Source organism: Gambusia affinis, linkage group LG12 (genome assembly GCF_019740435.1).
Source record: "Gambusia affinis linkage group LG12, SWU_Gaff_1.0, whole genome shotgun sequence".
In the NCBI taxonomy this organism is placed as follows: domain Eukaryota; kingdom Metazoa; phylum Chordata; class Actinopteri; order Cyprinodontiformes; family Poeciliidae; genus Gambusia; species Gambusia affinis.
Window position 1 is genome coordinate 2151358 of NC_057879.1, and position 21873 is coordinate 2173230.

At 38.9% G+C, this 21873-nt stretch overlaps 3 protein-coding genes across 10 annotated transcripts; 1 reads left to right on the forward strand and 2 right to left on the reverse strand.

Moving 5' to 3' along the window:
* Positions 1-78: 78 nt before the first annotated feature.
* On the reverse strand, positions 79-4271 carry LOC122840524 (DET1- and DDB1-associated protein 1-like). Of its 2 annotated transcripts, none has more exons than XM_044132995.1 (5): positions 3246-4271; positions 2748-2828; positions 2596-2647; positions 2452-2513; positions 79-1888 (listed from the first exon to the last, which is right to left on the reverse strand). In XM_044132995.1, the coding sequence occupies exons 1-5, from the start codon at positions 3303-3305 to the stop codon at positions 1784-1786; spliced, it is 360 nt and encodes a 119-aa protein (XP_043988930.1). In that variant the 5' UTR covers positions 3306-4271; the 3' UTR covers positions 79-1783. The 2 variants fall into 2 exon arrangements, with proteins under 2 accessions (XP_043988930.1, XP_043988931.1); XM_044132996.1 differs by having other exon boundaries at positions 3024-4255.
* Positions 4272-7113: 2842 nt separating this feature from the next.
* mrpl34 (mitochondrial ribosomal protein L34) lies at positions 7114-8668 on the reverse strand. 2 transcript variants are annotated; one of them, XM_044133004.1, is made up of 2 exons: positions 8454-8668; positions 7114-7696 (listed from the first exon to the last, which is right to left on the reverse strand). In XM_044133004.1, exons 1-2 carry the CDS (start codon positions 8507-8509, stop codon positions 7372-7374), a joined length of 381 nt encoding a protein of 126 aa, XP_043988939.1. In that variant the 5' UTR covers positions 8510-8668; the 3' UTR covers positions 7114-7371. The 2 variants fall into 2 exon arrangements, with proteins under 2 accessions (XP_043988939.1, XP_043988938.1); XM_044133003.1 differs by lacking the exon at positions 8454-8668 and adding an exon at positions 8079-8311 and having other exon boundaries at positions 7114-7693.
* A 1601-nt stretch (positions 8669-10269) lies between these two features.
* abhd8a (abhydrolase domain containing 8a) lies at positions 10270-20932 on the forward strand. Of its 6 annotated transcripts, none has more exons than XM_044133002.1 (6): positions 12766-13143; positions 13517-13753; positions 14522-15360; positions 16280-16450; positions 16623-16839; positions 18787-20932. In XM_044133002.1, the coding sequence occupies exons 3-6, from the start codon at positions 14534-14536 to the stop codon at positions 18985-18987; spliced, it is 1416 nt and encodes a 471-aa protein (XP_043988937.1). In that variant the 5' UTR covers positions 12766-13143; positions 13517-13753; positions 14522-14533; the 3' UTR covers positions 18988-20932. The 6 variants fall into 6 exon arrangements, with proteins under 6 accessions (XP_043988936.1, XP_043988934.1, XP_043988932.1 ...); XM_044133000.1 differs by having other exon boundaries at positions 12767-13143; positions 14525-15360; XM_044133001.1 differs by lacking the exons at positions 12766-13143; positions 13517-13753 and adding an exon at positions 10270-10573.
* Positions 20933-21873: the final 941 nt, after the last annotated feature.

Sequence of the window (21873 nt, forward strand, 5' to 3'; positions counted from 1 at the left end):
CTCACCATGCCTGAGCAGGTAAACACTCAGTCCAAACCTCTGAGCAGCAGTCAACGAATAAACAAACACCACAAATAATTCTGACAGAAAGATGCATTTTAATGTTCAGAACATGTTCTTGTTACATTGTGACCGAAATCTGTCTTTAAAATGCAACAGCATAAACAAAGCTAAACAAAGAAGATATTACTTCAAGAAACAAGACACAATACAAAACCATTTGTCGCATTAAAAGAATAAACATAATTTATTGGGATTCTGAAGAGAACCAAAGCAAATCTGTTGACAGGAATCCACATCACTCTGAAACACAGTAGTGAGTGCATCATGTTGTGGGAACAGGGAAGAAGGATGGAGCTAAATATATGAGAATCAGGGAAGAAAACCTGCATTAGACTTGAGACTGAGGAGGAGCTTCGTCTTCTAGCAGGCCCCAAAACATGGAACGGGTTATGAAAATGGCCCAGTCAAAGTCCTGACCAGGATGTTCAGAATTTATGGTAAGACTTGAAAACTGATGTTCACAGATCTGTTCTCCATCTAGTGTGACTGAGTTGGAGCTATTATACAACACAGGCAAAGCTAGCAAACAAAAATTACAAATGCACGTCACACGTTTCAGATTTATTTCAAAAATACTTCTCTATCTCCTTAGATGTCACATTACATTGTGTGCACTATAATGTTTTTCTCTTTAATGAAAAATCCCCAAAAAACTAAAAATTAATTTGTGGTGACAGCGTGCCAAATTTAAAGGAATATGAATATTTTTTCATACTGCTCCAACATGCACACTGCAAATACCCAAACGCTTGTCAGGAAGTAACCATCACAGTCTGAACTTGTTTCTCAAAGCACTGAACTCTTTAAAGAGGACTCTTTCCCACCGGTTTTTGCTCGGCCCAACCCAGCCCGGTTTTCAGGATTCTTCTTTAGTGTGTCTGGCACATCTCTAGCATGGACTCACAGGAAGCCTCGCTATTAGTATGGATACAAGTTAACTTAAACACAGCTGTAGGTATTAACAACATATTGAAGTATTGTTTAAATCTTATAGTTAGAAAATGTACACCATTGGTTGTGAAGCCTCACACCACAGAGCACTTGAAAGCTACAAAATCTACTTCTGGAAACCGATCGGAATCCCTTGATGTGAGCATGAAATCTGCTTCACTAGACGCTGGCTCATATTTCTCCAATGTGGCTTAATATTTAAGGCAATAAATCACTATTTTCTCTGAGGAAACAACTCATTTACTTCAGCATTCAGGTCTTTTAATGCAGAAAGCCCAGAATCGATAAATCATCATAAACTACTGAGAACATTAAAGATGAAACTAGAACGTATTTGAAATGCCTCCTTTCATTACCAATTATGAAAGTGGAAAATACCTGATTGAACACGAACCAGAATGATAGCAATATATGTATATGTGTGAATTATTGCATACATAAGCTCTGCAACAATTAGAACTTCACATGCCGTGTACAAACGAGACAGTTTAGGAGGAGAAGAAGAAGAACAAAACAAGATGGAGGGCAGAGGTAGAAGTATGGTCATGTTAAGACTCCCACTCCACAGCAGAGACATGGAGACTCGGTAAGTAAAGGAGCTGCTGGAGTAAACCTGGAGTCACACTGTGGGGGGCCGCCGGGACAGCTGCGGTCCGAACCCATCAGCACTGTTCACCACACCGCCACGTCTGCAAACGCGCCGCATGTCTGCGTGGATTCTGTTGAAGCAGTCGAGTCTCTGGGAGAACGGAGGACGAGGCGGAGCTCTTTACGAGTCCTCGGTGGGCTCCTCGCTGTCCATTCGCGCCATCTTTTGCGGAGGCGCCACGCTGTCCTCTTCCGTCTGCTCCTGCTCTCGCTTCTTCCCCGAATTCTGGCAAATTTAGAAGAAAATCCAAATCGTTGGCTCACGACATTCAGCATGGGCAGTCAAAGATGAAACAATGATGGCTCAGACGTTTACATGCAAATTTGAAGGTAGTGCTTCACATAGTCTCTTTCCCTGAATGGAAAATTAATATAATGTGCAGCAAAAGAGTTTGAAATGCGTATAGGTCAGGTTGGCATTTATTGTGGTTTTCTTTTACCCAGACAATGTCGGATCTTTCAAATATATACATGTATTCATAAGCTTGTTGCAATAAGCAATTAATCAATTAACCCCATGATATATTTCCATTCTGACAATTATTTTTTGGAGTACAGTTCATTTTATTTATGGTTTCGAGTGTGTGCGTCTTTTAATTTGCGTTTTATTTAATTGTTTTAGTTTATCGTGTTTTATTTTGGATATATAAAATATCTTCCTGTTCTAGCATTAAAATTAAAGGTTATTGGTTTTTGAGGGGGCAAAATTGTATTATTACGCCATTTTCTAGTTGTTTCTGAAACCCTGCAAGTTTCCAGAGTGTCACATCATTCCACTGTTACGTTTACCTTTTTATCCCACTGCTGATGTAGATACCGCAGTAGGATGTTTGTCTTCTCTGTCACAATGACTGAGTGAAATAACACAGACATGAACAGGAAACATTAAAAGATGCACAGAATGTTCTGTTTAGAATAAGTCTTGGAACTTACTCTGATCTGACGGATATTCTCGTGTAGGAAGATACACAGACGGCCGACGGTTCTGAAACACAGGGTTGACAATAAGTTTAAGAAATTAGCAGTAGTCATGTCGACAAAACAGGAACATTTGTTTATCCAAACAGTGAGAATGGAGAACTTACTGATGCTTTACATACAGACTCGGCATGGAACTTGGTGAAGCTGTTTTTGTTGTAGACAGGCAGCCCCTTCAGGAAGTTTCTCTGTCAAAGGTTCAGACAGATAAAGCATAACAGTAACTCCGAGGTGGTAAAAAATAATTCCTGACATTCGTGGTACAAACTACGAATTATTTCACAAGTTCACACTGTTGTTAATGGGCCAGAAGCCCAATAGAAGAAAGGATGTATTCTTCTATAATTTATCTAAACGCCGACATAGAGCAACAGTAAACAAACCTTCTCCATTTTTGTCTTCGCTGGTCCACTGGCTTAGCACGCTGAGTGAAAACGAGCTAGCAACAAAGCTTTGTTGTTGAGCCGTTTCCTAGAAACCGACTTGTTTACCTGTTAGACAGCTTCTCGGGATGACTAACGGTCATAAACTACATCTAATATTACTGTACTACGTCAGCTTTATTATTTAGACGCTTAAAAGTCTATAAGAAAAAAAACACAAACATTTACTAAAGGAGTCTGCGTAGCTCTCAGTTCACAACTCCATCTTTGTTGTTTATCCATTTTAAGGGCGGTGACTCTTTAACCTCCACGTCATCTCATTGGTTTTACTGTGAACGAGCTCTGAAGACCGATACGGTGATTGGCCAGAACGGTGATTACGTAATTTTGCCTTTGAGCCTGTAGGAGTTTCCAGCACTACGTTATGTTATGGCAATGCAAACCATAGACATATTAAAGAACGTATTACTTTTCTGTGTGTTTCTTTATTTTGACAATAATGAATACAGTTAAAAGTTACTATTGCTCTGAAAATACTGCATTTTTTCCATTTTAGGTAATCCAAAGTATCTTGAAATAATACAATACTATGATTCCATAATTGAAACGTAAAACAAATTAAAATGTCGATTTATAAATTTGACGTGTATTTATCAGTTTATTAAATTATCAACACATTCCAAAATACCCTTAGTGAATGCATATCGTTTTTGATATTTATTCTGAAGTCAATAATATTGTCACAATAAGAATAAGTAGAATGACATATTTTAAGTGTTTATTTCTGCTCATTTTGATTCTAATAGCTCACAACTGAGAAAAACAATAAGAAGTCTCTGAATATTACATCAAATGATTGAAAGATGATTATTTTGTTTTTGTCCAATGCAGAAATGTCCCCCTGCTAACAGGGGGGAAAATGATGTATCCCATATGCACAAATTACAGCATCAATGCCATTCAAGCAAAAGTTGAGCAAAAGCTGCTGCTTTGACACCAGTTCTTCTTTCCAGTCAACTTTCTATTATTACAATTGGATAAAACATTGTAAAAAGCCAGCTTTTTTTACTGTGAGCAGCTGTATGTAACTTTGTAAAAAAAAAAAAAGTCATCATCAATGTACTAATGGCAGAGAAACAACTTACCTTTACAGAAAAACGGTTTCGCTGTAAAACATGTAACTATTGTTTGTTACTGCGCAATAGCCAGCCCCGCCCTCTCCTCACAACTCCTCGGGCTGACTACTGAACCAGTTCTCTGTCTAACAGGTCCGGAGAATCTCTAAGACCTGGGTCTTACCCTGAACAAGATCTATAAGAGATAATCTATTTAAACTGGTGGCGAAAGGGATTCGTCTAGCTCTGACTACCTCCTTATCCAGAAGTTATGACCCTTCCCAGTTAAGGAACAATCAACCGAGTAGCCCTCACAGCCGCATAGTTCCAATAACCACTTCTGTTAACGGTAGTTCCCTTTCTAAAATTGTAACGTGCACTTGGTAACGGCTAGATAATTTTTAGTGACTAAGACTAAGATAATCACAGGGTCATTATTTTTCTCTCACCAAAGGAAAGTCTGAAGCCACCACATTACTAGAATCATGAATACTGATTTTACTATAAATAGAAGCACTTTAATTCAAATGACTCAATTAATTTCAATGTCCACAACCTAATCAGAATTTTTAAAATATATGAATTTATTAAGCAAGCTTTAGCAGGGAAAATGACAGGCATACAGAATTTACTTGTGATTACCATACAAAGAAAATCAATATAGTTTAGATCAATTCAACCTTTACCTAACAACCTCCCTACACTGTCATCTATCTATCAAATAAGGCTTTGGGGTGTGGCACAACTCATACCCATCGATGGTATCGGATCTTGGCAACAGGAGTCCTTGTAGTCCTTGGTCAGAGTCTTTGACTTTGAATCATAAATCCTCTTTGGAACCGAAACAAAATGAACTGTCTGCTTCATCCAGCCGAACAGCCCTTAGTCGATCCTGTGACTTTTGTTCAGTTCCCCAAGTCCGTTGTGATGTAATTTTGAAATCGCTGGGTAGAGTGCAGAGTTTGGAAATCTAATTAGGAACCAAGGCAGTGGGTCGGTGGATCTCGCCCTTTGGTCCGGCGTGAGGAGCTCCGTTGTCCTCCTTGTGAGGCGCTTTTCTTGGTTCAGGCGTAGTCCTCTGCTGGTCTTCTTACCACACTTGTGTAGAGTCTCAGCGCCAAGACGAAGAACATCGTATCACCTCGGTCTCACATTTTTATACGTTTCTGCACTTGTGGGCATGTACCCCAGATAGAGAGAGAGAGCAGGGGTGCTGCTTGCGTTTGCCGCCTCTACACTCAGGCCCCAACCGTTGTGGAGATTGCACACCACTCTGGTGACATTCGTGACTTGGGTCATATTGACCCTGTTGCGAGATAACGTGCTTTTGACACCTGCGACTATTGGAAACTTTCTCAAGTGGCAGGCATACTTGTGACCTGGCAGTTGCACAACTAAACCCACTCTCATGTTCTGACATTTGCAGTTTGCACCCACCTCAGCCTTCCTTCTCTTTCTTTGATTCTATACTCTTATCCATATAATTAACTTTAATCAATAAAGTTTGTTTTATATAAAACATCAATTCATTACATTAGATTATTTGATTTTGGTTCATCGTTACAGAAAACATACTAAAATACAGAGATTACACATTAAGCAATCACTATTAATCAACACACAAAGCTGTAGCAGTCTCCTAGGCATTTTTATAGAAAAAGAACATCTGTAAGCACATCCTCATGACTGCGCAACCAGGCCCCAACTCTTAGCTCAGGCCTTCGCCCTGGTTACTGTTGAAGGTTGCGAAATAATGCACCTGTGACACTTGTGACCTGGGTCACTTTGACCCAGGCACGTAGGACACGACTCCTTTTCCGAGAAAAGGAGCAACTGCATCCTCCAAACTCACATCTTCGCACCGAGAGTTGCTAAAGTCGCACCCACACCCCACTTTTGCTCAACAACCTGTTTCCAAATAAGGTGTTGACCATCTCTGCTCTCCTGTTAGTTCCTCTTTCTCCCTTAACCTTTCACCTACAATCTACCTCCAATACATCAGTGATCTTTAATTGCAGTTACACCTTTGACACCATTTCAAGTTCAGAGTAAAAATCACATTTATAACATTTCAAGTTCAGAGTAAAAATCACATTTATAACTTCTTTTACTTCTCTGATTTATCATTCTTTTATAATGTTATGATAACCATAATTTATCAGTTACTCTTATTATAATCTTAATGTGAGTTATTACAAATGTTTTCTGTAAAGAAACCAAGAATAATCCATGATTCTTATTATTTGATATCAAAGTTACAGTTACTTGTTTTACTTGTAAGAGTTCCCACTAATGTAAGTGTAAGTGTAAGTATTATTACAAGTAAACCAATATTAATATAAGTATTTTACTTTGAATCTTATCCAATTACTCACAATATTTAGATTTCTTTCTCTAAAACTTTCATGCTAAGTAATAGTCTGAACTATTTTTATAAATCTGCAGGCTGGAAACTTACTTCCTCTTTTTCCAGGAAACTGCTTTTCCTGTTTCATGACTCTCTCTGTCTTGACTATGATTTCTTATGATTAAATAGAAAAAAGTAGAATTAAAGCAAAGTTTGCAGGAGACAGAAACAACACACACAACCAGATTGATTTTATTGACATTTAAGTCTAATGTTGGGTCTAGATTTTACTTGAGTAATTAATTTTAAAGATAACTTTATTTATTTTTACTGTTAAACTAAAATCTCCAGCATGGGGAAGTGGGATGATCTCGGATTTTCTTGACACTATTGCTTTATGAACTGAATAAAATAAATAAGCCTTTGGGTGGAATTTGTACTCAATGAGATGAATCTGTACTTCCACAAACGGAATGTCAAACAAATTACTAAATACTAAAACTTTACAAAGAAGTGTTCCTCCTGGTGTCTTCTGGCAAATAAACAGAGTTCTAAAAGCTGGAGGGCAGAGCACTGAGAAGGTGTTACACATAACTCCAAACATCATCGGGTTTCACAATAACAAAACTTGTTTTGCAAAATCATTTTATTTTAATACATTTCATCATTTAAACACATTTTACATGTTGTGAACAGGACGTTTTGACCAATTGGTGAAACTCTAAGATAGCAGTTCTTGGTTGTGATCAGAGGTCAGAGCAGTCATTTTGAATGTATAAACCCCAAAACACACTAGCATCACCATTTTATCCAACTACAGACATTTCCAGTGGCATCCTGAGCGTCTCCCAAGATTCCAATTCCTTCAGATCCTCCATCAAGACCTTCAGTGAGAGAGGGATTTCCGTCTCTTCAACATACGGCGCAGGATCACCTCTATGCCGCCCCGCGAGCGCATCCTCTTGGCCCAACCGTGCGTATTTATCCGTTTTATATTGTTCGGCTGGTACTCTGTGCCTCTTTTGCGGGTTCGCACCTGCTGGTGCAGCCAGGGGAGCTGCTGGACCGTGTTCCCGCTCTCCACTTGCGTAGGGAGAGGCCCCAGAAGTCGGAAAACCCGAGGTCTCGCAGCTCCGCCGGACGCAAACCAGCTGCTGAAGAACCTGAGGTGAGACGTGGTATTTGCTGAGACATCCGATGTAGGGACGCTGCTGCAGAAGAAGCACAAGTTAAAGTTTAATGAGCCTGAATATGAAAACAAAATTCAATGTAATGAATTTATCACATCTCATAGGTAAGCTGAGGCCTGTCAAGATAACAAATTTAGCTATAAACCAAAAATTATTGCGATAAACAATAATATTTTCATTTTGAGACCACTTTCAACTAATATGTTGAATTCTCTCTCAATCCCTCCCTTCTGTTGATCCAAAATGCTGAAGCAAGAGTTTTGATGAAAATTAAAAACAGAAATAATATTTCCCCGTTTTAGCTTCCCTTCACTGGTTCCCTTTTAAATCCAGAATAGAATTAAATATTGTCCCTCTCACATCTAAATCCTTTAATAGTTAAGTTTCGTCGTGCATCAGAGACCTGATTGCTCCATCTGTTCCTGGGAATTTGCGGTGTATAAATAAACTGAACTGAATCACTGACACTTCTACATTAAATAAGCCCACTTTAGCAGAGAAAATGGAGCAGTGAAAGCAAACTACAAAACCAAACGGAGGCACTGAAAAGTTGATAGGTCCCTGCCAGCTAGCAGTGACAATGACTTTATTCAGTGTCACTTGGTTGTAGTCTATGACCATGAGTCAGTGTGAAGCTCGCAGAAGCAGCCTCCCACTCCGTGTTAGCATAAATATGGATTTTAGCGAACAGGACCTTCTAGCCGTTAGCATGTGCACTTAGCATGGCGTACAAACACTACGGCCTTCCTCCTCTGTCTGTCATAGCAAACTGACTTACCAACGCAGGTGGGTTAATCCACGCAGTCGGGAAATAGATGACAAAACGGTGTTCATTGTGAGATTCTTTTCAAACGAACAGATTAACTACATGAGAACGCTGAAAGTCAGATAGAATGGTACCTTGCAAGAAGAAGCAAGCTGATTGGCTCAGACTTCGACCAAAGAAAATGCTTCTTGCTGCACGAGGCAGTGGAGTAGAGAGAGTGTGTATGTTTTAAAACAAAGTCGGAGGGTGCGCATGCGCACCATTTTGTCGTCTATCTTGCTGTTGCTATTCGTTCATGGTGCAGATCAATTCTTCTTATGATTAAAATTCGACTCCAGCAAAGTATTTGACACATACATAACTACAGAACCTGCAGGTTTAAGTTACCCAGGTAAATCAAACTGGTTTTGGGTTTGGTGCCAATGTGAAATAATAATCAGTCTGTTTTTGGACATATTCTGGCATAAATTAAATAGATGGCAGCAGCGAGATCATTTAACCATTTCACAATTGTCATGTTAAAACTTCCACTTTCGCCTAACTGTGTCTTAGGCAAAATTACAAAAATGTGGGCACAATCTGAAGGGGCAAATTGGTAGCCTAGTAAAAACTAGCCCCTTGATCTATGCTATTTGCTTGGTACAGAGGGTCTAAAATGATTCTAAAATAGCACAGAACATCAACATCGTTGTTCACAACTTCTCATTATGTTTGCTGATTGACCCAGAAGACATTCTAACTCAAATAAATGGTAGAAAGCCCAGACTGTCTGTGAGGCAAGATTATAATCGAGCAGAATTGTGCAGGAAGACAATGACCAGGATGGCAAAATAGGCTTTTAAATCCAGAAATGTTACCTTGGACCCAAAAAAAAGAAAAAAGAAGCAGGGTGCATAAGGGCACATTTTTTGTCAAGAGGAAAAATGGTCTTACTGTGCACTTCCCTGTTCCCACAGCATAATGCTACCATCACCATGTTGCACTGTGGATGTGTGTGTGTGTGCAGGGTGGTGTTCAGTGTCAGTTTTCTTCATCTTTAGTCTTATCTGACTTGAGCACCTTCTTTGATGATTGCTGCCAGCCCACTCTATGGCTTTGGTCATAGGCCAGATAAGTTTACAACTAATATTGTCCCATCGTGTGAGCTCTTGAGAAAGCCTGTTCACTGCCTCTCTTAATAATGCTCTAACCCAAGTTGCCATTTTAAGTGGACATCCAATTGGTAGAATTGCAGGTGTGCCATATTCCCACAGTAGACGGAGTCGTGTTCTTTCAAATCTTAAAAGCTGGATTTATTGTTTTGTAAGTAACTCTGCTTTGAACTTCTCTGCAGCTTTCTCCCTGACCTGCTTGCTGGGTACTCATTCTCTAAAAAAACCCTCTGGCCCTCATAGAAAAGCCCTCATGTGAAATGCATGCACATATGCATCCATTTCTGTTTACAAACTCAATCCTGGAGGCATTTGGTTGCACTGGATTTGATTTCACGATGTTAGAATTAAGGAGACTCTAGGATAATATACATCACACCTCTGTGATGCAGTAAGTCTTTCATGTACAACATAATGACACGTTTATGGGGGTTTGATAGCAGCTGCAGATTTTAACAGAGACTAACGCATGTCATGTTATGTATGATCATGCATCCCACTACTCAGATGATAAAATGGGACCATCTCAGCAGGTTCTGTCTCTGACTACAAGCATGCTGTTATTAAACCAGCCTTAGCAACAAGAAAAGCAGCCTTCTCCTATTGGCTTCTTCCCAGCGACCAGCTGTCCTCTATTAGCCCTCCCCACTGCCACTCAGCAACGAAAATGCGCGAAGATTGCCCGTGGTGCTGCGGATCCAAGGGCAGCAGGGCTGGGTTGGGTTTGGCCCTCATAACGCAGTGGATGCTGAGGGGAGGAGGAGGTGCTGAAAAACACTGCCGTTCCTTCTCGCTATGGGTATCTTATTTAAATGGCACTGGCACAATTTGATGGAGGCATGCTTTACTTCCACTTCGAGTCCATTTGTGTCGAGTGACGGCCGCCTGATGAGGCTGAAAAGCGCCCACAGTTCTGCAGCATCTCCCGTGTAGACGGCCCTTCAGAGCCGGTTACGCACCAGATCATCAGTAATTCTGCAGGTAAGAAATCTATTTTTTGCGAGGCAGGCTTTCACTTAGCATGTACATCTTTTCATGGTCGGCCGACTGCATCTGTTAATGCGCAAAATTACGCACATCTCAATCATATAAACGCACATTCCGCACAGGACTGCCACATATTGTTGATGCGCAAAAAGAAAAGATGCATAAAATAAATAATAATAATAATAATAATAATAATAATAATAATAATAATAATAATAATAATAATAATAATAATAATAATAATAAATTGTTCTCGCTGTTCTTTCATGTATGTCTAGCCACATTGTTTTCCTGCAGAACAGCCTGTGATGCTGTGGTATGACTCAATGTTTTGAATTCATTGTGATTCCGCTGCGCCACTTCGCATCGCTTAGTAAACAGAAAGTAGGTTAAAATGGTCGTCTCTTGCAAAATAGGCCATGCACGTGCAGCACTCAGCCCACGCACCACCGCAGCGGTGGCTGAACGCGCACAATGCGCCAAATGTGTGTAAGTGTTGCGAAAATGGCGGTACGGTTCGAGGGGCAGCCTGCACTGTTCAGAGGTCCGTTAAAAACTGCAGACACATGCAGATCTGGGTCTGGTTATCGATGAGTAGGTCAGTAGGAGAATCCCTGATTTACATTTCAGCGCAGCTGCTGTGTTTTTCTGCACCATAAGGGAAAATTCAACTGCATGATAGATAGATAGACCTTTCTATCTAGAATTCTGACTGCATATAAGAACACTCTTCTTATCGAAAATGATAGAACTTGTTCAAACTGTTTGGCTTCTTATCTCTGATCCAGCTTTCAGGCACCATCCATAACATCTCACAAGGTTTGATGTTGGACAAATTCCATTAACTTATTATAAACCTGCTTCCAAAACCAAATTGGGTGTGTTTGTGTTTTGGAACTTTACATTATGTCCAATTTACTGCAATCTGATCCAAACTGTCACCATGAAATTATATTGGTTAGGGAGTTCAAGAACTGAGGAACATTCAAAGGTCAAGCAAATACCAGTTTCTTTATCCACAGTGAAGCAAGTTTAGTATAAGCATGAGGGTAGTGACCAAGATTCAAAGAGCCTAAAGTTCTATTCAGCCTGTCTCCCACAGAGTAACACTACCCTGCCCAGGCTTCACTGCAGGGATGGTCCAGCCTGACATGCTGTGCTAGGTTTTTATTTTTTTTATTTTTTATTTTTTTTGAAATCACACATTTTTTACAATGGTCAAGGCCATTTCAGAATTTTAATGTCAGCCTGCTTATCCATTCTAACTTTTTCACTTCTGTTATAATACTGATACTGCAGCTTTGAGTATCGGCCAATATCGATATTGACCCAATATGATATCAGCACAAATCATTCATATTTTCATAACTTGCATTGCAGTGTGGAATGTTAGAAAGGCTTGACCAAGTGGCATTACTCAAGCAGAGAACAATAATCAACAACAATAAGTGTCAGAACAACTGACTCACTAATAATTAACCAGTGGGTCTGCGTGAGGGATAGAAATTCTGGGGCAGACTAAATGCTGTGAGAGTGTTTATATTTGTGATTTTAGATGTAAACTGATATAATCCAATGCTAATTCTTTGGCTGATAGGAAACCAATTTTTGATATAAATATCGGATTCTAAAACCTTTTTTTTAATGAATGTTTGGGATCCTTGTCCTGGTGGAGCACCCTGCTGTCTAAATTTTAACCATCTAACCCAAATTGCCACACTTTGATTAAAAAAAGTTAGTTTAGACCAAGGTTCAAGCCTACCATACACAGGATGATTGCACATCGGTGTGATTGTCAACACTGTGAATCAAATATTATTGCCTGGGTGCTGACCAAGAAACTGGCACCTGGTCAAAATGAAGTACATCAGTAGGAATTAGCATGTGGCTGAGCTACATGTCTTCTGGAGAAAGGTGTTATAGACCATTTAGTCATTTTAGCATAAATACTGTGCAGTTACTAAAAATAGTGCAGTCCTATCCAAAGTAAATAAATGCATAGGTTAATTAGACCCATGGTATTAACAGACTATTTAAAATGAGGATCAATAAAAATGCCAGATATCAGCAGAAATATGATTTAAAATGAATATATTGTGCAAATACCAGCAAGTATATAAACACTTACTGAGTTTGCACAGGGAAGTGGATCCTTTCAGGTTCTTTACCAACCTTTTCCTGTTCTCATTCCCAGATTGTTTTCGTTCAAATGTTAGCAACAAAGACGCTTAATTTGAACTCCCTTCAAGTTCTTTAGATGCATCAAAGAGTCGAATACTACTATTTTACTAGTCTGGACTGGAAACAGAAATAGTTGGAAAACCATTCTCATTCTCTTATGAGACATTTTGCTCGCAGACAAATACATAGTCATGACCCATGACTAGTGTTTGCTATTTATTTTTGGATTCTGGCTGCGTTAAAGAAGGAGTTATAAATAGAAAACGTCATGGTCCAATTGTCAACAGTCAGTCCTGACTGACACTGAAACTCCAAGACAGCAGAAGTATTTTTTTTATGGTTTCTGTTGAATGTGGACGTTGGAATACTGCTTTATCATAGAGGTGAGTGCATTACTTGATCTGATCTTCATTGGCTCAGCATTTTGACTCTTTTGGGATTACCACAGATTAAATTTCATCATGGAGCAGAAGTTGACATTTGGAACCTCCAGTGATAGCTTGTTGAACAGACAATGTTGAAATCAAAAACAATCTGAAATCTGATGTTTTTCCCTACATTAATGATGAGATTTGATTGAAAATTTTAATCGAGTTAATTGGAGGGCCTGTAATAATTGCAATTAATCAAAAACCATACATTGACAAAAATAAGCAACATTTTCAATTCGAAAGTCCTTTTTGCCGCTACCTTATTGAATAAATAGGCATATGAGCTCAACAACAGAGATATTTACTGTTTTAATCTGTTATTTAGGTTTTTCAACCATCAGATTGGAGCAAAGTGCCGTTCTATCCATTCAGTTTTCCAGTTTCTGAAAGTCCTGGCTAAATGCCTGACAGAAGAAGGAGGAACAGTTGATCCTGCTCTCTCTTATCCTTACTGATAGTTATTTTATATAGCCAGCTTTTATAGTTACACTTACAATGTCAAGCTCATAATTGGATCATCATCATCATCATCATCATCATCATCATCATCATCATCATCAAAGTAAGAAAAAAAATTAAAATAAGCATGACATATTATTCACTGAGCCACAAAGAAAGGATGACGCCAATGATTTCACAATCTTGAAGAAAATCTCACTGTACTAAAAGCAGAATTTACTTAAATTGCAATTATATTATTGCATGACACAGATGATATGCATTTGTACATAAAATTCCTGATCACAGCTGCACATGTGGGCACAGCATTATGTACAAACATATGGCTAGCACTACTCCATCTAGGCACTTTGAGTAGTAGCCTAATGTCATCATTGTATGCTGCATAAAGTTTCTGCAGGCTACTTTTTTTGTATCGTCGCCACGGATGGGCAGTGTGTATTGGAGTACAAAAAGCTTTAAAAAGAGCCATTTTCACAGAGGATGAACTTTCTGATCAGAATATTAGCTTGTGCATACATCATATGATACTGCCTATGGATTACTTTATTTTATGACTGTGCACTAGTGCTAAGCTGAACTATAGCTGAATTTGATTTCAATTTCAAAGTGAACTTTAATATATATATATATATATATATATATATATATATATATATATATATATATATATATATATATATATATATATATATATATATATATATATATATATATATATATAATATATTTAATATATACTGCATTTTTACAATAAATGAAGGTAACATAATTACTTGACAAAAGACCACTATATGCCTGGAAAATACTTCCTTTGATTTCCATTCCTGACACTTAGTTGTAGCTTTGCGTATGTGTTGTCTTGTCAAAGCAGAAAGGCACCATGCTGACCAGCATCACTGACGGGATCCTGTGCTGCCTGACTGGGAAGACCACCAGCCTGGTCCTGCCTCTGGAGTCTTCAGAGCCCTCCGATGGGTTCGAGTTTGTGGAGGTGAAACCAGGGAGGGTTCTGCGAGTGCGGCACATCAAACCAGAGCGCCAGCGTGTGGACACGGAAAAACAAGATGCCGGGAAGAACAAGACAACTGCTGACTGTGATGGCAATAGGGATGCCTCTGTTCGGGACTCAATTGATGATGGTGATGCTGGCACCAGCGTCCACTGCAAGAGGAAGATCACAGTCTATCGTAATGGCCAGCTGGTGATTGAGAACCTGGGCGATGTTTTGCATTCTGAGATCCTGCAGTGTCAGGATGGAGATCTGGAGCCCTGCAGCACCGTGGAGGTGGAGCTCGCTGACTACAAAGAGATGCCCTCATCTCCTGACCCCAACCCTGTTCCCCCGGTTCCTTTGCCTTCTGGAGAGCAGAAGCCTGCTCCGCCTCCCCGCCGCCGCCGTCGCAAGCCTAAACGCACCGTGCTGATTGACTCGACACGGGTCATCTCGAGCTGCAAAGGAACGCATTCGGACGTGGCGCTATTTTTTGTGCATGGCGTGGGAGGCTCTCTGGACATTTGGAGCAGCCAGCTGGAGTTCTTCTCCCGTCTGGGCTATGAGGTGATCGCGCCTGACCTGGCTGGGCACGGGGCCAGTAGTGCTCCGCAGATCGCAGCGGCTTACACTTTTTACGCTCTGGCAGAAGACCTTCGGGCCATCTTCAAGAGATATGCTCGGAAAAGGAACATTCTAATAGGCCACTCATATGGGTGAGACTGATTAATAAATCATTGGGTCCAGGAGGAGTCTGTACTTGCAAAATAATTAAAATCAAGGTTTCCCCCAGAAAACTTGCTAACCCTAATGGTAGGGCCGCTCGACAGTCATTCATCAGCCGCCCACCGTTTTTGAGTTAATCTGTTTACAGTTGACAGGAACTTTGATAATATCACTTGATAATTATGTGTTATTGAAAGATTTATATCTGAACACCAACTATAAAGACTTTAAAAAAGCAAACATTAAAAAAAAACTTAAATAGATGCTAAGCCTGCAATGCTAAGCCTGGTGGGGGCACAAGTAAAGCCTGGTGTCCCTCCAGGCTTATAATATACTGGGGGAAACACTGAAAATTATGATGGCGTAAAAGAACCATTTTTGATTAAATAAACATGAGTTAATTTTCACCAAAAGACTCTTTTATTTTGAGAATTATCTCAAAAATTTTCTAGAAAAAACAAGAACATTCCTGAGCCCCAAGAGCTGTGAATTTTTGAAAAAGAAATTGAGGAATTCTGTGATCAACCTCTGTAATTTTCTAGAAAAAAGACTATTTTTTCCAGCAAATCTTCAGCTTGAAACTCAGAAATTTCTATGTTGTCTACTGAAAAATTATTAAACTATTTTCAAGATTTCAGAGGGTTTTTTCAAACAAATATTTGGCTTTTCAAACTGAGAAATGTAATCTATAAATGTTTGGATTTTTTCTAACAAATGTTCAACTTTTCAGGCTCAGAAATTTCTTCTTTTTTTTTTTCTAGAAAACTTTTTTTCTCAAAATTTCTGAGTATAAATGTACTCTTTTTTCTATCTACAATTACCTTTATTACACAGTTGTCCAAAACTGCTTTTTCAGTTGCAATGTGCATTTTACTGCCATTCTTCAATTAGTCTTTATGTCTCTTCCAGAGTATCATTTTGCACATTCCTTGCCCATGAATATCCTGATCTGGTCCATAAGGTAGTGATGATCAATGGAGGGGGCCCTACAGCTCTGGAGCCTAGTCTCTGCTCCATCTTCCAGCTTCCATCATGTGTCCTTCACTGCCTTTCACCTTGCCTGGCCTGGAGCTTTCTGAAGTAAGATCTATGGTTTTGTGTTGTAGAATGACCCATTGAACGAAAAATTAATAAATAAATAAAATAAATAATATCAAGAAATAGTACAAAAAAAAGCAGCCTTTGTCTACTTTTTAATCTTTATAAGATATTCAAATGTGCAGATTTTTGGTAACATTTCTCCAACTTTCAGAGCTGGATTTGCTCGCCAAGGTGCAAAAGAGAAGCAGTTGTTGAAGCAGGGCAACGCATTCAATGTGTCTCCGTTTGTCCTGCGGGCGATGATGAGCGGTCAGTACTGGCCCGAGGGCGATGAGGTCTACCATGCCGAGCTCACTGTGCCCATTCTGCTGGTTCACGGCATGTGTGACAAGTTTGTGCCCATGGAGGAGGACCAGCGCATGGCAGAGGTACAGTAAAGCTACAGGAAACATATGCCTGTTCAGATATGAGGCTTCCACATTATGACACATTATGAGTGGACGTATCTCAGTCTTATGGTATTAGACTATTCACAAAATCACTAATTACAAAAATGTTATTTAAAATAATTTACAAATGTTTACTGCCCATCTCTTAAAAATGTTTCTGTGGACACTCCTGTGTATCTGTAATTTTTATAAAAAATTTTTTGCATAAATATATTAAATATTTCCAGAGTGAGATAAATGTGTAGGAGCCATGTTTAAGCCAGCTGACAGACAGTACACAACAACAAGGGGGGGAGAAGCAGCACTGAATTACTGTACACTTCGGCAATAGACTGTTAGAACTTAACTGCAATTTTTTTTTTTAATTGTTTGGGTAGATTTTAGCTTATATTTCTTTGTTCAAATGTATTAAGTTTTGTAAATAAAATAATTCATAGTTAATTCCAATCCCATTTTGAGTTGTACTTAACTAAATTAGGTAAATTCTAACAAATGTATTTGTACACTACTTAAATCCACCAGTAAATTAAATGAATTAGGCTCTTACTGTAGTGCTACATAAATGGGAATATATCTATGTATTTTATTGATCAAATAAAATTATAGAATATTTCCACAATCTTGAGTGCAAAACCAATAAGATCCATTTGAAATTTCCCAGTCCAGATTAATCTTCACTGCTTATATTAATAAGCAGTGATAAATGTTCATAAAACAGTGTTATGGATGTGAAGGATCCCCCTGTCAGGAGCAGACACCTCTGTTGGGTCGTCTTCTTGAGGAAATTGTCAGGTTTGTCCTCCATGTCAAAATTAAACAAAATGATGAATGGCAATAAAATCCTACGGAGAATAGAAATAGAATGCGGCATAACGGTGGTTATAAAGAAAGTGTGTGCAACAGGTGGTGGCAGGATTGGTGCACATGATTTTAATAATGAATTGCAGAAATGACTTTTAAAACTCCTGGTTAAGGTGAAAGGTAACAAAGAAACATAGAGAAAAGACTGACAGAGAGCAACATTTTCTCTCTGTACCATTCACATTAAACTCAATGTGAGCAGAAAGCTTAAATGCGCTCAGGAGGGAGTGGAACTGGTAGAGGAACTGGAGAAGATAGTTACAGGCAAGTGGATGCAGCTGGAAAAAATAACAGGTATTGGCAAATGAGAAAATGATTAACAACTGGGATGGGAAGCAGAACGGTAGCCTGAGGTGAAGTAAACAGAAGGAAACAGAGTGAAAGAATGAACAGTAAGCAGATAAGTACAAATCTAAGTAAATAAATCCAAAACACAAACAATAAGAGTAACTGAAATAACACAATGAACTAAAATGACATAAGAAAAACAAACAATGAAAAATGGTCTAAACACAAAATAACTGAAGCTAAAGTTTCAAACACTTTTGCATCATAACAGTAAAGCTAAGAATTTGTACTTATAAATAAATAAATAAATAAATAAATAAATAAATAAATAAATAAATAAATAAACAAATAAATAAATAAATAAATAAATAAATAAATAAATATAATATGCCCTGCGACAGACTGGCGACCTCTCCAGGTTGAACCCCGCCTCTCGCCCGGAACGTAGCTGGAGATAGGCAACAGCAACCCTCCCGTCCCCATTAGGGACAAGGGGGAACAGAAAATGGATGGATGGATAATAATAATAATAGTTTGGACACCATAAATCAGGATAACAGTTAACTGAACCAACATATTCAATTAAATTCTGATCAAAATGACAGAATTTGCCCATTATTCATCGTTCAATAAATGCAAACAGACTTACTAACTAATGTTTAATACCTTCAACAAAAACCTTCTTATAGAGAACAGAAATGAGGCTGAATTTGTGTGTCTGATCCATTCCAGTTTTAGATATTGACAGGTTTGCATTCCTTTCAACTCTGCTTCCAGATCCTCTTGTTTGCCTTCCTGAAGGTCATTGAGGAAGGAAGTCACATGGTCATGATGGAGTGTCCTGACACCGTCAACACCCTCCTCCACGAGTTCTTCCTCTGGGAGCCCGACATGTCCAGAAAGGGAGAGGCCAACCACACCGTTTCTGTCTGTGACACTATTAACACGCTGAAGATCAAAAAGCCTGTGGACAAATAACGCTCACAGAAGGCTCCCTCTGTCACATCACCAAGCGGAAAGCCGTTTTTTTGCATCTCTGTGTTAATAAGGCCCCGGGGCTGAGAGCGATTCCGAGGAGGGCCATGTCTTCAGGATGTGGGTGAACGCTTGCGCTCTGAGATAGAGCAGCGAGGAACTTTGGATGAGAGGAAAGGATGTAAACACAGTTTCTTTTCCACTTCTGCACCGGTTTGTGCTCCCCTTGCAAAATGGCTTCCTCGGTGCTCAAATGAACTGCCATTCGTGATCTGTGAAATGTTTGTGAGGAAAAGTGGACAGCTACTCAACACAAAAGATTAAACATCTCTGTAATGATGTCTGGAGTTCCTCATGTGGACTCTGCTTTACCTCTGAGAAGGATTACGTAATGGTTGAATCCATTTCAGGTCGGCTGTAAAAGGGAACTGACTTTAATAGATCTGTTGGAGAGACAGTCTATGGCAAGAATTGGTGGTATTGATGTGTCATAACATCCAATGATAAGCATAATAATACTAATAACCTACTAAAAGAAATCATAATGGGCATCTGTATAAATTAACCGGAAATATAAAATAACAAAGACACAAAAATATTCTTCAGTTCTATAAAATGTGCTGTTTTCCCCGTCTCAGACATAATTAACAGATGCACACTTTATGGCCAACAGAAGTATTTCTGTTTTTCTTTGAGGTCTGACCCACTATTCTTATTTTCTCGTTCATTTTCTATAAGGATTACAAAAACATTATATTGCAGGTTCCAAATGATCCCCATTTATGTGTCAGATCATATGTCCCCAAACTTTATTTGACTTTTGATGAACTCGTAAAGTTAAATCAGCATGCATTTAGAGACTGAAAATTGGAGGACTGATTCAAAAACATATTAATTTGACCTTTAGATCTCCGATCAGAGCCAATCAAGGGAGAATCGACCATTTCTGACCTCTGGTCAGTTCTAGATGTGACCTAATGACTTAAACAACTCAAATGCTATTGCGTCATTCTTGAATATAAACAACAGGAGACAATTAATAATTAGTACACTACATTTTGATTAATTTGATTAATTGATTAATCAAATTAATTGATTAATTTTTATTGTTTTCCTTTTCTGAAACAATGCCAATCTCCAGTACAAGCTGTGGTTGCTTTTTTGACCTGCTATGTTTAAACAGTGATGAGTGCAAAAATAAGACTACTTTGCTCTCCTTGCTCTCTATGCCCTAATCTTTTTTTTCTTCCTTTTACTGTGTGTCAGACTAATCAAAATGTTCCTAAGTGGAAGTTATTCATTCATGGATGTTGTTTGTCTCATAGTGGGACAGGACAGTGCAGGCTAAGCGTTCTCTAACATACTCCCTGACGGTACGTATCTGTTGGTTGGATAGTTTACTGTTTTGTGTCGTGGAGGGTGTAAATAGATGAGAAGAAAAAATGGGCCGCCATGATTAAATTTATATTAATCCCCCAAAGGAGGACATGCTAGAGGTTAAATATGCATTTTGAGAGAATGTGGATGCAACTTACCTTATGTTTTATGCAATTTAAGGAACCAGAGAGGAAATAGACTGAGGACTGATGTCTCTATAACATTCTATACTAGATTCTTTATGGACATTTTTCAAAAACCCCATAAATGCTGCTTGTGTCTCCTTTGGTGTAAAAGGTGAGTAAAATTGTGTGGACTACAGGGTGCACATATACTTCCTATTATGCTAAAACTGTGCTTATACAAATTGTTGTACGTGCTGAATGTTTTTTTTTGTGTGTATGTGGTTAACAAGTTTAATGTTATTGTTTCCTTTATTAATGGAAGTGATAACGCTGTATATGCACTGCCTAAATGTAGATGCATATAACATAATATAACCAATCAAAAACAGTGGGATTCAATGTATGAATGTGCCTTTTATGGCATGAAATAAAACAGATGTTCAGTATCAAGATGGGTTACAGCATGTTTCTTTTTGTTTTGTTTTCTTTGGCAGAGTTGGAAATATCTGACATCCAGCCATATGTAATGAAGGTCCTGAATTGTGCTCCACATTGACAGGAGATATGCAGGGGCGCAACTACATATTTTTTAGGTGGATGCGAACATCTCACCGGCGCCCCCCACCCTCCCAGGACATAAACTTGTAGAAGTGAGCCAAAGAGCCGCTTCTGTTAGCCTGTGTCTAGAACCTCCTATGAGCTGCAGGTCTGAGGCTTTTTGTTAGCATGTTTTCTATTATTCTTATAACTTGATAGGAAGCCTTATCCAAACTGGCAACCCACATTAATAAAATGGTGAAATAATATTGACCACAAAACACTATTTATAAAAGATATCAACATTTTTCCTACACAATCCTAACAAACGTTATTGATGTTCTCTTCACAATATTTATTTACTATTAATCTATTTGTATGATTTGTTCATTAAATTGCCATCTATATTTTTGGTCTCAGGAAATGACTGAGGGATGAAGAGTCTGATGTCTGGTTCTGTAGGTTCTTTAGGTTCTGCGTTTCCTCTCCTGATCCATTCTGTCTGATATCAAACCCACTGGGTGCCACTGAATATCGCCGACACGTTTATTTTAATGCCCCTATTAAACTTCATTGTGATTGTTGTCTTCCCCCTACCATCTCTATTCTTGCCAGAGGTTTTACTTTAAGGACGGTGTAGTATCGGGTGTTCTTGAAGGGCCGCTGCCCAAGCTACCTGTATGGGAGGGGAGAGCGACTGGCAGGAGGGGAGGGACGCCTAATTAGTGCTGTCCCTCTGTTATTGATCATTTCATACACAAACAGCTGTTAAGTACTTAAAATGCTGACTAGAAAAAAAATATCCCCCTCATCGTTTTGCGCCCCATATAGTGCAGCGCCCCTATGCGTT

Excerpts from the sequence above, each read along its gene's own strand:
- LOC122840524 (XM_044132995.1), bottom strand. The coding sequence starts at position 3,305 with ATGGATAAACAACAAAGATGGAGTTGTGAACTGAGAGCTACGCAGACT. Across the intron at positions 2,829-3,245 it reads CGCAGACTCCTTTAGTAAAT|AGAAACTTCCTGAAGGGGCT; the intron begins GTTTGTGTTTTT and ends AACCTTTGACAG. Across the intron at positions 2,648-2,747 it reads AGTCTGTATGTAAAGCATCA|AACCGTCGGCCGTCTGTGTA; the intron begins GTAAGTTCTCCA and ends CCTGTGTTTCAG.
- mrpl34 (XM_044133003.1), bottom strand. The coding sequence starts at position 8,296 with ATGGTCATAGACTACAACCAAGTGACACTGAATAAAGTCATTGTCACT. Across the intron at positions 7,694-8,078 it reads GGAACAGATGGAGCAATCAG|CGTCCCTACATCGGATGTCT; the intron begins GTCTCTGATGCA and ends CTTCTGCAGCAG.
- abhd8a (XM_044132997.1), top strand. The coding sequence starts at position 13,111 with ATGTGGACGTTGGAATACTGCTTTATCATAGAG. Across the intron at positions 13,144-14,521 it reads AATACTGCTTTATCATAGAG|CAGAAAGGCACCATGCTGAC; the intron begins GTGAGTGCATTA and ends GTCTTGTCAAAG. Across the intron at positions 15,361-16,279 it reads CTAATAGGCCACTCATATGG|AGTATCATTTTGCACATTCC; the intron begins GTGAGACTGATT and ends TGTCTCTTCCAG.